Raw genomic sequence first — 15,582 nt, 5'->3', positions numbered from 1 at the left:
CCAAGTATTTGTTGAATTCAACCACCAAGTATTTGTTGAATTCAACCACCAAGTATTTGTGAGGTTAAAGGGATGCCCCACACTCTACCGAGTGCCATTCTACTTTGTTCTGTTTTTCCCAAGTGTCACTCTGAGTGATTTTTCATTGCTATTTTTATTTATTCCGAAAGGTGGATTTCGCACACCTGTCCCTCTCGGGGATCTCATGATTCTCATCTGAACATCACCTCGTTCAAACTCGGATTCCTCCCTCCCATCCTCTTTCCACACTCCTCTCCCCTCCTCTTCTTCCAGTCCTTCCCCCCTCATTACCCTGATGGACTCGGAGCGACCAATGGGCTCCGCCTGCAGGTGTACGCGCCTCTGGCGGGAAACGAACGCTCCGACAGGTTGAGAAGGAGGGTCGTGCCGAGCGGAGGATCGTGGGCGCAATGGCCGAAGACAGCAGCTCCTTCGCTTCGGAATCCGGGGAAGGTAGGGGGGTGTCGAGCCCCAGCACGGCATGCTCGTACACGGCGGGGGGAAAGCACGGCCCTCCGCGTTGCCTCGTGCATGCCGTCCGTGTGCACGTCCCCTTCACGTGCTGCATTTTGCCTTCCCAGCGCGGGTCGCGCCTCTCACCTGCGCCGTGTACGGGACCGAGTCGGTGTATTTATGTGAACCATGCACGGGACCGAGTCGGTGTATTTATCTGAACCATGTACGGGATGGTAATGGTGTATTTAGCTCAACCATGCACGGGACCGAGTCGGTGTATTTAGCTGAACCATGCACGGGACGGTATTGGTGTATTTATCTGAACCATGCACGGGACCGAGTCGGTGTATTTATGTGAACCATGCACGGGACCGAGTCGGTGTATTTATCTGAACCATGTACGGGACCGAGTCGGTGTATTTATGTGAACCATGCACGGGACCGAGTCGGTGTATTTATCTGAACCATGTACGGGATGGTAATGGTGTATTTAGCTCAACCATGCACAGGACCGAGTCGGTGTATTTATCTGAACCATGTACGGGATGGTAATGGTGTATTTATCTGAACCATGTACGGGACCGAGTCGGTGTATTTATGTGAACCATGCACGGGACCGAGTCGGTGTATTTATCTGAACCATGTACGGGATGGTAATGGTGTATTTAGCTCAACCATGCACGGGACCGAGTCGGTGTATTTATCTGAACCATGTACGGGACGGTTTTGGTGTATTTATCTGAACCATGTACAGCACGGTTTTGGTGTATTTATCTGAACCATGTACAGCACGGTTTTGGTGTATTTATGTGAACCATGCACGGGACCGAGTCGGTGTATTTATCTGAACCATGCACGGGACGGTATTGGTGTATTTATCTGAACCATGTACGGGACGGTTTTGGTGTATTTATCTGAACCATGTACAGCACGGTTTTGGTGTATTTATCTGAACCATGTACAGCACGGTTTTGGTGTATTTATGTGAATCATGCACGGGACCGAGTCGGTGTATTTATCTGAACCATGCACGGGACGGTATTGGTGTATTTTTCTGAACCATGTACAGCACGGTATTGGTGTATTTATCTGAACCATGCACGGGACGGTATTGATGTATGAACCATGTACGGTACGGTTTTGGTGTATTTATCTGACCCATGCACGGGACGGTATTGGTGTATTTATCTGAACCATGCACGGGACGGTATTGGTGTATTTATCTGACCCATGCACGGGATGGTATGGGTGTATTTATCCGAACCATGTACGGGACGGTATTGGTGTATTTATCCGAACCATGTACGGGACGGTATTGATGTATGAACCATGTACGGTACGGTTTTGGTGTATTTATCTGACCCATGCACGGGATGGTATGGGTGTATTTATCCGAACCATGTACGGGACGGTATTGGTGTATTTATCCGAACCATGCACGGGACGGTATTGATGTATGAACCATGTACGGTACGGTTTTGGTGTATTTATCTGACCCATGCACGGGACGGTATTGGTGTAATTAGCTGAACCATGTACGGTACGGTATTGATGTATGAACCATGTACGGTACGGTATTGATGTATGAACCATGTACGGTACGGTTTTGGTGTATTTATCTGACCCATGCACGGGATGGTATGGGTGTATTTATCCGAACCATGTACGGGACGGTATTGATGTATTTATCTGACCCATGCACGGGATGGTATGGGTGTATTTATCCGAACCATGTACGGGACGGTATTGGTGTATTTATCCGAACCATGTACGGATTTCGAGTTGGGAGGCTACCTTGTTCTCTCCACGTGCTTGTCCTTGGTGAGAGAAGGGGGCATGCACGGAACACATCGGTTCGAATTGATATCGACGTGCTCACGTACATGGCACTGCACGTTTTGGGTGGACAAATGGGGCTCGTGCTGCGCATTTTGGGTTCCACCGGCGGTTTCTTCATTCAATGGTCATTGGTCTTTGTTTCGGTTTCCATAGCAACCACTGGATCATGTACCTGGTGCACGAAGGTTCAAATCCATTACATGATTATTTATTTGTCTACCTGGTATTTTATGTAAAAGTCCAGCGATTTCTCCCAGTGATTTCCTACCTGTGATACAGGTATAAGCTCTTCATGACCTTTGATCATTGCAAATAAATGTTTGAAATAGAATCTTCCCTTGTGCTGCTCCTTGGTTGCTCCGCTGTCCACCGCAGGTCTTCAAGACCATATCCAGGTATCCATCCGCGCCAGATTCATTCGTCCAGAGATTCTCTTTGGATCATTCCGAAGATTTGAAAATGTTCATTATCCTCATCGATCCATCTTCGGTCTTGCTCCCCGTTCTATACCTGAACTCGCTGTATTTTGTCTCTAATTCTGCTTCCGCTTAACCTTAACCCCTCATTAGGTTATTCGGGCTTTTGTTACAATGACCGTGTATATTACCGTGTACTGTGACGTGAACACCAACTACTGTGTTCTCAAAAATATGTCTGTGCCCGTTTCCATGCGATTGTGCCGGGCATTTTGAGTGTTCACTTGTGCCCAGTAACTATTGTTCACCTGTGCCCTCCAACTAGTTTGCATAAACATGTGTGCCCGGTAACTAGTGTTAACCTGTGCCCTCAAACTAGTTTGCATAAACACGTGCGCCAAGTAGCAAGTGTTCACCTGTGCCCTGTAACTAGTTTGCATAAACACATGTGCCGAGTAACTAGTGTTCACTTGTGGCCAGTAATTAGTGTTCACTTGTGCCCGGTAACTAGTTTGCATAATCACATATGCCCAGTAATTAGTCTTCACTTGTGCCCAGTAACTAGTGTTCACTTGTGCCCGGTAACTAGTTTGCATAAACACATATGCCCAGTAACTAGTGTTCACTTGTGCCCAGTAACTAGTTTGCATAAACACATGTGCCGAGTAACTAGTGTTCACTTGTGCCCAGTAACTAGTGTTCACTTGTGCCCGGTAACTAGTTTGCATAAACACATATGCCCAGTAATTAGTCTTCACTTGTGCCCAGTAACTAGTGTTCACTTGTGCCCGGTAACTAGTTTGCATAAACACATGTGCCGAGTAACTAGTGTTCACATGTGGCCAGAAATTAGTGTTCACTTGTGCCCGGTAACTAGTTTGCATAAACACATGTGCCGAATAACTAGTGTTCACTTGTGGCCAGTAATTAGTGTTCACTTGTGCCCAGTAACTAGTTTGCATAAACACATGTGCCGAGTAACTAGTGTTCACTTGTGGCCAGTAACTACTGTTCACTTGTGCCTGGTAACTAGTTTGCATAAACACATATGCCCAGTAATTAGTCTTCACTTGTGCCCAGTAACTAGTGTTCACTTGTGCCCGGTAACTAGTTTGCATAAACACATATGCCCAGTAACTAGTGTTCACTTGTGGCCAGTAATTAGTGTTCACTTGTGCCCGGTAACTAGTTTGCATAATCACATATGCCCAGTAATTAGTCTTCACTTGTGCCCAGTAACTAGTGTTCACCTGTGCCCTGTAACTAGTTTGCATAAACACATGTGCCAAGTAACTAGTGTTCACTTGTGGCCAGTAATTAGTGTTCACTTGTGCCCGGTAACTAGTTTGCATAATCACATATGCCCAGTAATTAGTCTTCACTTGTGCCCAGTAACTAGTGTTCACTTGTGCCCGGTAACTAGTTTGCATAAACACATATGCCCAGTAACTAGTGTTCACTTGTGCCCAGTAACTAGTTTGCATAAACACATATGCCCAGTAACTAGTGTTCACTTGTGCCCAGTAACTAGTTTGCATTTACACATAAGCACAGTTACTCGTGTTCACTTGTGCCCGGTAACTAGTTTGCATAAACACATATGCCCAGTAACTAGTGTTCACTTGTGTCCAGTAACTAGTTTGCATTAACACATATGCCCAGTAACTAGTGTTCACCTGTGCCCAGTAACTAGTTTGCATAAACACATGTGCCTGGTAACGAGTGTTCACTTGTAACCCTAACAACTCAGGAATGATGGGGCGATGGGGGAAGGAGGCGAGGGGAGTATGAGGGTGGGGGGGGGGGGGGGGGGGCGGGTTGACAGTTATCCAAGCAAGAAATTCTAGTTTTGTATTTTTGATTAACTTTATGAAATTTGTGGAAGTTGCTTTTCACTTGGAAGTTGTTGGTTACGATAGGGAAGTAAATGTGGGAAACGTCTGATTTAATGCAATTAAATTCCAGGCTATGAGGTAACAAAAGGTGAAAAATTGGAAAGAGGGTGTAGACTTTCTATAGACATTGCATATATATATATATATATATATTGTTGCGTTCGTCGACGTCCTAAGGGGAGTTTATTACCCCGCTCCCCCTCAAACTCCGGGTCCACTGAGGCCGCCGACCGCGACTAAGCTCGTGGTCGACGGATTGCTAAGCAATTCCGAACGCCAACCTCCCAGCCACGCGCCGAAGAGTTTGCTGGTCAAATAATCCCAAATACCTTCAAGACCACATTTCCAAGCTGGCCTCCAAAGCCAGTCGCCGACTGGGCAGCCTCCGTCGTGCGAAGTCCTTCCTTGGCACACCTGAGCTCCTCACCACATACAAGGCTTTCATCCGCAGCTCAATGGAATACTGCTCTCCCCTCTGGGCCGGTGCTCCTGCCTCACACCTAGCTCGGCTTCACGCTGTTGAAACCAAAGCATTCAGAATCATTGGAATCTCCCGCGATGAAGCTAACTCCGAGGGCCTCTCACTCACTCAACGCAGGCAGGTTGGTGGTCTTTCCGTCTTCTACCGACTCCTCTCTGGCCTTGCCCCCCCAGCTCTCTCTGGGCTCTGTCCCGCAAATATTCCTACAGGTCGCACAAGATCTGCCTGCAACCCTCTGATGGTTAAACTGCCGAAATCAAGACTCTCTGCTCACCTTCACTCCTTCATTCCTCTTTTCTCCCGCCTCTGGAGCAAACTCCCTCACTCTCTTCAATCCCACTCCACCCTCCAGGTCTTTAAAACAGCTGTTCACCACCATCTCTTATCTTCCCCCATCCTAAACCTTGATCTTTTCTACCCCCGCTAATTTCACCCCAATTCCACTTTTTTGAAATCCCAACTTCTGTCCTGGAAGTCCTTGGTGTCCTTGTGTTTTATACTTCTCCCTCCCCCCCCCCCCCCCTTCCCATGCCTCCTCCCCCCAAGCCCTCTCCCTTCCACACATCTCCCTGCTCTCAAATGTTGTGTTTGTGTGCTTCCCCTTCTCTCCCCATCTTGTTTTCCGCTCCCTCTTTTTATATATTTTGTTTGTCTGGTTGATTTGTTTGTGAAGTAAATGTTAGCTCTTTCACGAGCCTCGATTCAGTATACCAAAAAAAAAAAAAACACGCGACCGAAGAAACCGGGGATCAAACCCTCGCTTCCCACACTTTATTGCGTGCGGAGCGGATTTGCACGGTGTGGAAAGCGGCGTTACGTGACATGATTTACGGACCTGATTCAAGCCAAATTCGGTCTCGGATGATGCTAGGCCAATGGAGGAAAGACATACCCGAACAGGTTTGAAAACAACAACAAAATGTACAGCCTTTTATTACCTTCGCAAAAGCGGAAGGTTATGTTTTGATCGCTGTGTATTTATTTGTATGTCTGTGTGTGTGTGTGTATGTTATTCGCATAACTCAAAAAGTATTCAACCGAATTGCATGAAATTTGGTGGGATGATTGGTTATTATACGGGACACATTTGATTAGATTTTGGGAGCAATCGGGTCAAAGGTCAAGGTCAAGGTCACGAAAAGGTCAAAATCGTATTTTTGTTGTTCTGTTCCCTACACTCCCATGCCAAGTACAGAACAGTAGCTGCGGCGAAGGTATGCGCTCTACCGAGTGCCCGTTCTAGTTTACAAGGCAATAGAAAGAGACGAAGATGCAGCCTTATTAATTCCTTACCTATAATAAACCCCACATGCGCCTTCACACACTCACACACAGGGAATGACACACCGGTTATTCTCGTCCGATGTACATGCTGGGATTGACTCGAGGGTGGCCTTTTGGTGTGCGCAGTTCGATCCTCGAACCGGACGTGCAGCCTGGATGAGGTAAGGTCCGAAGGACGAACCGCCATCTTGAAGTCCGCACGAACGACGAACTTCAGCACAGGCTGGACGAGCTTCAACGCAGGCAGGGCTAGATTCAGCACAGGTTGGACGACCAGCTTCAAGATGAGTCGCGGGAGGGGCCAACGCTTGCAGGTCAGCTGGATCAGAGCGAGAGATCGGCGAAGTCAGAGCTGATGAGGGGCGTCGGCGAAGCGAGCGGGTCGTCGGCGAAGCAAGAGCGTCGTTCGCGAAGCAAGAGGGTCGTCGGCGAAGCAAAAAGGGCAAGAGGGGGAAATGCGATGGGGGGGGGGGGGGTTAATCAGACCCGAAAAGCTTCCAGAATGTTCCACAGCCTCCCATTGGCTGAGGTTCGTTACGTGCGGGCATTCAATCCTTCCTCCCCCTAGGAAGGTTTCAGTCCTCCTTCTTGCTCTCATTCGGGGAGGTTTCACAACCCACCATTAGTTGCTTGCTGGTGATGTGTCCCCGACCCCTCATTGGTCACGTGGACTTCGCTTTTGGCCATGCCTTCCTGCACATCAAAATGTCTTCCCTCCACCACACGGAGTTTTGAAATCCTGCCTAAATCAACGCATATTTGGTCTCGATTATTACACAATGGAAAGGGGCTAATCTTTACATTCAATAAGAAATAACTAACTACTGCAGGCTACATGTTGTGGTGCAATTAACTATAGGGGGTTTGCCTTTATGGCAAAACCGCAACAATATATCTATATCTATATATATATATCTGTGCAGCTTCTGTCCTCTCCTTTGTCCTGTGTTGTGTTGTCACTGAACTACTTCCTCAAACTTTTGTGAAATCGTACCAAACTTCTGGAATGCACATATCTCCCCCGTCGGTATGTCCTAAGGGTATTTTTTTTGAATAAATTTCCAATTATTATTATTTTTTGGGGGAATTTTTTGAGGAAATTTTTTTTTTCAACTTCAATTGTTTATAAACTGTGATATCACGTATATTACAAATACATTTGTGCAAAATAATTGTTTGAATTATGATTGGTTTAAAGTTTAAACCATGACAAAACGGCAACTCGGGTACAGTCATTTATCTATATATCTACACATCTGGGCAGTGTCTGTGTTCTCACTTAACGACTCCCTCAAACTTTTGTTTCCGTGGTTGTGAAGTGTTTTTAATAACGTTGTGGTGGTTTTGAATCACGTGGTGGTGAGGTATTTTGAATTATGTGGTGGTGAGGTGTTTTTAAATGATGTGGTGGTGAGGTGTTTTTAAATCACATGATGGTGAGGTGTTTCTCAATCACATGGTGGTGAGGTGTTTATAATTACGTGGTGGTGAGGTGTTTTGAATTACTTGGTGGTGAGGTGTTTTTAAATGACGTGGTGGTAAGGTGTTTTTAATTTTGTGGCTGTGAAGTGTTTTTTTATGTGTTTTATGGCTCTGAGGTGTTTTTAATTTTGTGGTGCTGTGTTTTTATTACGTGTTTTATGGCTGTGAGGTGTTTTTATTACGTGTTTTATGGCTGTGAGGTGTTTTTATTACCTGTTTTATGGCTGTGAGGTGTTTTTATTACGTGTTTTATGGCTGTGAGGTGTTTTTATTATGTGTTTTATGGCTGTGAGGTGTTTTTACTGTGTGTTTTATGGCTGTGAGGTGTTTTTACTGTGTGGTTTATGGCTGTGACGTGTTTTTATTATGTGTTTTATGGCTGTGAGGTGTTTTTATTACGTGTTTTATGGCTGAGGTGTTTTTATTATGTGTTTTATGGCTGTGAGGTGTTTTTATTATGTATTTTATGGCTGTGAGGTGTTTTTACTGTGTGGTTTATGGCTGTGACGTGTTTTTATTATGTATTTTATGGCTGTGAGGTGTTTTTACTGTGTGGTTTATGGCTGTGACGTGTTTTTATTACGTGTTTTATGGCTGAGGTGTTTTTATTATGTGTTTTATGGCTGTGGGGTGTTTTTATTACGTGTTTTATGGCTGTGAGGTGTTTTTACTGTGTGGTTTATGGCTGTGAGGTGTTTTTATTATGTATTTTATGGCTGTGAGGTGTTTTTACTGTGTGGTTTATGGCTGTGACGTGTTTTTATTACGTGTTTTATGGCTGAGGTGTTTTTATTATGTGTTTTATGGCTGTGGGGTGTTTTTATTACGTGTTTTATGGCTGTGAGGTGTTTTTATTATGTGTTTTATGGCTGTGAGGTGTTTTTATTATGTATTTTATGGCTGTGAGGTGTTTTTACTGTGTGGTTTATGGCTGTGACGTGTTTTTATTATGTGTTTTATGGCTGTGAGGTGTTTTTACTGTGTGGTTTATGGCTGTGACGTGTTTTTATTATGTGTTTTATGGCTGTGGGGTGTTTTTATTACGTGTTTTATGGCTGTGAGGTGTTTTTATTACGTGTTTTATGGCTGAGGTGTTTTTATTACGTGTTTTATGGCTGTGAGGTGTTTTTATTATGTGTTTTATGGCTGTGAGGTGTTTTTATTACGTGTTTTATGGCTGTGAGGTGTTTTTATTACGTGTTTTATGGCTGTGAGGTGTTTTTATTACGTGTTTTATGGCTGTGAGGTGTTTTTATTACGTGTTTTATGGCTGTGAGGTGTTTTTATTATGTGTTTTATGGCTGTGAGGTGTTTTTATTATGTGTTTTATGGCTGTGAGGTGTTTTTATTACGTGTTTTATGGCTGTGAGGTGTTTTTATTACGTGTTTTATGGCTGTGAGGTGTTTTTATTACGTGTTTTATGGCTGTGAGGTGTTTTTATTATGTGTTTTATGGCTGTGAGGTGTTTTTATTATGTGTTTTATGGCTGTGAGGTGTTTTTATTATGTGTTTTATGGCTGTGAGGTGTTTATATTACGTGTTTTATGGCTGTGAGGTGTTTTTATTATGTGTTTTATGGCTGTGAGGTGTTTTTATTATGTGTTTTATGGCTGTGAGGTGTTTATATTACGTGTTTTATGGCTGTGAGGTGTTTTTATTATGTGTTTTATGGCTGTGAGGTGTTTATATTATGTGTTTTATGGCTGTGAGGTGTTTATATTACGTGTTTTATGGCTGTGAGGTGTTTATATTACGTGTTTTATGGCTGTGAGGTGTTTTTATTATGTGTTTTATGGCTGTGAGGTGTTTTTATTATGTGTTTTATGGCTGTGAGGTGTTTTTATTACGTGTTTTATGGCTGTGAGGTGTTTTTATTACGTGTTTTATGGCTGTGAGGTGTTTATATTACGTGTTTTATGGCTGTGAGGTGTTTATATTACGTGTTTTATGGCTGTGAGGTGTTTATATTATGTGTTTTATGGCTGTGAGGTGTTTATATTACGTGTTTTATGGCTGTGAGGTGTTTTTATTATGTGTTTTATGGCTGTGAGGTGTTTATATTATGTGTTTTATGGCTGTGAGGTGTTTATATTACGTGTTTTATGGCTGTGAGGTGTTTTTATTATGTGTTTTATGGCTGTGAGGTGTTTTTATTATGTGTTTTATGGCTGTGAGGTGTTTATATTACGTGTTTTATGGCTGTGAGGTGTTTATATTACGTGTTTTATGGCTGTGAGGTGTTTTTATTATGTGTTTTATGGCTGTGAGGTGTTTTTATTACGTGTTTTATGGCTGTGAGGTGTTTTTATTATGTGTTTTATGGCTGTGAGGTGTTTATATTACGTGTTTTATGGCTGTGAGGTGTTTATATTACGTGTTTTATGGCTGTGAGGTGTTTTTATTATGTGTTTTATGGCTGTGAGGTGTTTTTATTATGTGTTTTATGGCTGTGAGGTGTTTATATTACGTGTTTTATGGCTGTGAGGTGTTTATATTACGTGTTTTATGGCTGTGAGGTGTTTTTATTATGTGTTTTATGGCTGTGAGGTGTTTATATTACGTGTTTTATGGCTGTGAGGTGTTTTTATTATGTGTTTTATGGCTGTGAGGTGTTTATATTACGTGTTTTATGGCTGTGAGGTGTTTTTATTATGTGTTTTATGGCTGTGAGGTGTTTTTATTATGTGTTTTATGGCTGTGAGGTGTTTATATTACGTGTTTTATGGCTGTGAGGTGTTTATATTTCGTGTTTTATGGCTGTGAGGTGTTTTTATTACGTGTTTTATGGCTGTGAGGTGTTTATATTACGTGTTTTATGGCTGTGAGGTGTTTTTATTATGTGTTTTATGGCTGTGAGGTGTTTATATTACGTGTTTTATGGCTGTGAGGTGTTTATATTACGTGTTTTATGGCTGTGAGGTGTTTTTATTACGTGTTTTATGGCTGTGAGGTGTTTTTATTATGTGTTTTATGGCTGTGAGGTGTTTTTATTATGTGTTTTATGGCTGTGAGGTGTTTTTATTACGTGTTTTATGGCTGTGAGGTGTTTATATTACGTGTTTTATGGCTGTGAGGTGTTTTTATTACGTGTTTTATGGCTGTGAGGTGTTTATATTACGTGTTTTATGGCTGTGAGGTGTTTTTATTATGTGTTTTATGGCTGTGAGGTGTTTTTATTATGTGTTTTATGGCTGTGAGGTGTTTTTATTACGTGTTTTATGGCTGTGAGGTGTTTATATTACGTGTTTTATGGCTGTGAGGTGTTTTTATTACGTGTTTTATGGCTGTGAGGTGTTTTTATTACGTGTTTTATGGCTGTGAGGTGTTTATATTACGTGTTTTATGGCTGTGAGGTGTTTTTATTATGTGTTTTATGGCTGTGAGGTGTTTATATTACGTGTTTTATGGCTGTGAGGTGTTTTTATTATGTGTTTTATGGCTGTGAGGTGTTTATATTACGTGTTTTATGGCTGTGAGGTGTTTTTATTATGTGTTTTATGGCTGTGAGGTGTTTATATTACGTGTTTTATGGCTGTGAGGTGTTTTTATTATGTGTTTTATGGCTGTGAGGTGTTTTTATTATGTGTTTTATGGCTGTGAGGTGTTTTTATTACGTGTTTTATGGCTGTGAGGTGTTTATATTACGTGTTTTATGGCTGTGAGGTGTTTTTATTATGTGTTTTATGGCTGTGAGGTGTTTATATTACGTGTTTTATGGCTGTGAGGTGTTTTTATTACGTGTTTTATGGCTGTGAGGTGTTTATATTACGTGTTTTATGGCTGTGAGGTGTTTTTATTACGTGTTTTATGGCTGTGAGGTGTTTATATTACGTGTTTTATGGCTGTGAGGTGTTTATATTACGTGTTTTATGGCTGTGAGGTGTTTATATTACGTGTTTTATGGCTGTGAGGTGTTTTTATTACGTGTTTTATGGCTGTGAGGTGTTTTTATTATGTGTTTTATGGCTGTGAGGTGTTTTTATTATGTGTTTTATGGCTGTGAGGTGTTTATATTACGTGTTTTATGGCTGTGAGGTGTTTATATTACGTGTTTTATGGCTGTGAGGTGTTTATATTACGTGTTTTATGGCTGTGAGGTGTTTATATTACGTGTTTTATGGCTGTGAGGTGTTTTTATTATGTGTTTTATGGCTGTGAGGTGTTTATATTACGTGTTTTATGGCTGTGAGGTGTTTTTATTATGTGTTTTATGGCTGTGAGGTGTTTTTATTACGTGTTTTATGGCTGTGAGGTGTTTTTATTCTGTGTTTTATGGCTGTGAGGTGTTTTTATTACGTGTTTTATGGCTGTGAGGTGTTTATATTACGTGTTTTATGGCTGTGAGGTGTTTTTATTATGTGTTTTATGGCTGTGAGGTGTTTTTATTACGTGTTTTATGGCTGTGAGGTGTTTTTATTCTGTGTTTTATGGCTGTGAGGTGTTTATATTACGTGTTTTATGGCTGTGAGGTGTTTATATTACGTGTTTTATGGCTGTGAGGTGTTTATATTACGTGTTTTATGGCTGTGAGGTGTTTATATTACGTGTTTTATGGCTGTGAGGTGTTTTTATTACGTGTTTTATGGCTGTGAGGTGTTTATATTACGTGTTTTATGGCTGTGAGGTGTTTATATTACGTGTTTTATGGCTGTGAGGTGTTTTTATTATGTGTTTTATGGCTGTGAGGTGTTTATATTACGTGTTTTATGGCTGTGAGGTGTTTTTATTATGTGTTTTATGGCTGTGAGGTGTTTTTATTACGTGTTTTATGGCTGTGAGGTGTTTTTATTCTGTGTTTTATGGCTGTGAGGTGTTTATATTACGTGTTTTATGGCTGTGAGGTGTTTATATTACGTGTTTTATGGCTGTGAGGTGTTTATATTACGTGTTTTATGGCTGTGAGGTGTTTTTATTATGTGTTTTATGGCTGTGAGGTGTTTTTATTACGTGTTTTATGGCTGTGAGGTGTTTTTATTCTGTGTTTTATGGCTGTGAGGTGTTTATATTACGTGTTTTATGGCTGTGAGGTGTTTATATTACGTGTTTTATGGCTGTGAGGTGTTTTTATTATGTGTTTTATGGCTGTGAGGTGTTTTTATTACGTGTTTTATGGCTGTGAGGTGTTTTTATTATGTGTTTTATGGCTGTGAGGTGTTTTTATTACGTGTTTTATGGCTGTGAGGTGTTTTTATTCTGTGTTTTATGGCTGTGAGGTGTTTATATTACGTGTTTTATGGCTGTGAGGTGTTTATATTACGTGTTTTATGGCTGTGAGGTGTTTATATTACGTGTTTTATGGCTGTGAGGTGTTTATATTACGTGTTTTATGGCTGTGAGGTGTTTATATTACGTGTTTTATGGCTGTGAGGTGTTTATATTACGTGTTTTATGGCTGTGAGGTGTTTTTATTACGTGTTTTATGGCTGTGAGGTGTTTTTATTCTGTGTTTTATGGCTGTGAGGTGTTTATATTACGTGTTTTATGGCTGTGAGGTGTTTTTATTACGTGTTTTATGGCTGTGAGGTGTTTTTATTACGTGTTTTATGGCTGTGAGGTGTTTTTATTATGTGTTTTATGGCTGTGAGGTGTTTTTATTACGTGTTTTATGGCTGTGAGGTGTTTTTATTATGTGTTTTATGGCTGTGAGGTGTTTATATTACGTGTTTTATGGCTGTGAGGTGTTTATATTACGTGTTTTATGGCTGTGAGGTGTTTTTATTACGTGTTTTATGGCTGTGAGGTGTTTATATTACGTGTTTTATGGCTGTGAGGTGTTTATATTACGTGTTTTATGGCTGTGAGGTGTTTTTATTACGTGTTTTATGGCTGTGAGGTGTTTATATTACGTGTTTTATGGCTGTGAGGTGTTTTTATTACTGTGTTTTATGGCTGTGAGGTGTTTATATTACGTGTTTTATGGCTGTGAGGTGTTTATATTACGTGTTTTATGGCTGTGAGGTGTTTTTATTACGTGTTTTATGGCTGTGAGGTGTTTATATTACGTGTTTTATGGCTGTGAGGTGTTTTTATTACGTGTTTTATGGCTGTGAGGTGTTTATATTACGTGTTTTATGGCTGTGAGGTGTTTTTATTACGTGTTTTATGGCTGTGAGGTGTTTTTATTATGTGTTTTATGGCTGTGAGGTGTTTATATTACGTGTTTTATGGCTGTGAGGTGTTTATATTACGTGTTTTATGGCTGTGAGGTGTTTATATTACGTGTTTTATGGCTGTGAGGTGTTTTTATTATGTGTTTTATGGCTGTGAGGTGTTTATATTACGTGTTTTATGGCTGTGAGGTGTTTATATTACGTGTTTTATGGCTGTGAGGTGTTTTTATTATGTGTTTTATGGCTGTGAGGTGTTTTTATTACGTGTTTTATGGCTGTGAGGTGTTTTTATTCTGTGTTTTATGGCTGTGAGGTGTTTATATTACGTGTTTTATGGCTGTGAGGTGTTTATATTACGTGTTTTATGGCTGTGAGGTGTTTATATTACGTGTTTTATGGCTGTGAGGTGTTTATATTACGTGTTTTATGGCTGTGAGGTGTTTATATTACGTGTTTTATGGCTGTGAGGTGTTTATATTACGTGTTTTATGGCTGTGAGGTGTTTATATTACGTGTTTTATGGCTGTGAGGTGTTTTTATTATGTGTTTTATGGCTGTGAGGTGTTTATATTACGTGTTTTATGGCTGTGAGGTGTTTTTATTATGTGTTTTATGGCTGTGAGGTGTTTATATTACGTGTTTTATGGCTGTGAGGTGTTTTTAATTTTGTGGTGGTGAGGTGTTTTTATTATGTGTTTTATGGCTGTGAGGTGTTTTTATTACGTGTTTTATGGCTGTGAGGTGTTTTTAATTTTGTGTTTTATGCTGTGAGGTGTTTTTATTACGTGTTTTATGGCTGTGAGGTGTTTATATTACGTGTTTTATGGCTGTGAGGTGTTTTTATTACGTGTTTTATGGCTGTGAGGTGTTTTTATTATGTGTTTTATGGCTGTGAGGTGTTTTTATTACGTGTTTTATGGCTGTGAGGTGTTTTTATTATGTGTTTTATGGCTGTGAGGTGTTTATATTACGTGTTTTATGGCTGTGAGGTGTTTTTATTATGTGTTTTATGGCTGTGAGGTGTTTATATTACGTGTTTTATGGCTGTGAGGTGTTTATATTACGTGTTTTATGGCTGTGAGGTGTTTATATTACGTGTTTTATGGCTGTGAGGTGTTTTTATTACGTGTTTTATGGCTGTGAGGTGTTTTTATTACGTGTTTTATGGCTGTGAGGTGTTTATATTACGTGTTTTATGGCTGTGAGGTGTTTATATTATGTGTTTTATGGCTGTGAGGTGTTTATATTACGTGTTTTATGGCTGTGAGGTGTTTATATTATGTGTTTTATGGCTGTGAGGTGTTTATATTACGTGTTTTATGGCTGTGAGGTGTTTATATTACGTGTTTTATGGCTGTGAGGTGTTTTTATTACGTGTTTTATGGCTGTGAGGTGTTTATATTACGTGTTTTATGGCTGTGAGGTGTTTTTATTATGTGTTTTATGGCTGTGAGGTGTTTATATTACGTGTTTTATGGCTGTGAGGTGTTTATATTACGTGTTTTATGGCTGTGAGGTGTTTTTATTATGTGTTTTATGGCTGTGAGGTGTTTATATTACGTGTTTTATGGCTGTGAGGTGTTTTTATTACGTGTTT

General features: G+C 40.7%; 1 protein-coding gene across 2 annotated transcripts in view; it reads left to right on the top strand.

Annotated features, from left to right (window-relative positions):
• The first annotated feature begins 267 nt into the window (after nucleotides 1-267).
• Nucleotides 268-15,582, top strand: part of LOC137420587 (Kv channel-interacting protein 4) — a 443,715-nt gene continuing 428,400 nt past the window's right edge. For both annotated transcript variants that reach the window (XM_068105773.2, XM_078772523.1), the window contains exon 1: nucleotides 268-474. In XM_068105773.2, coding sequence (XP_067961874.1) covers nucleotides 432-474 — 43 coding nt within the window. In that variant the 5' untranslated portion in view covers nucleotides 268-431. The remainder of the gene's footprint in view (nucleotides 475-15,582) is intronic.

The sequence above is a fragment of the Myxine glutinosa genome, chromosome 2 (assembly GCF_964187855.1).
Source record: "Myxine glutinosa chromosome 2, kmMyxGlut1.1, whole genome shotgun sequence".
Lineage (NCBI taxonomy): Eukaryota > Metazoa > Chordata > Myxini > Myxiniformes > Myxinidae > Myxine > Myxine glutinosa.
Note: the sequence above shows the minus strand (reverse complement) of the source record. Positions and strands in the feature narration are given on the sequence as shown.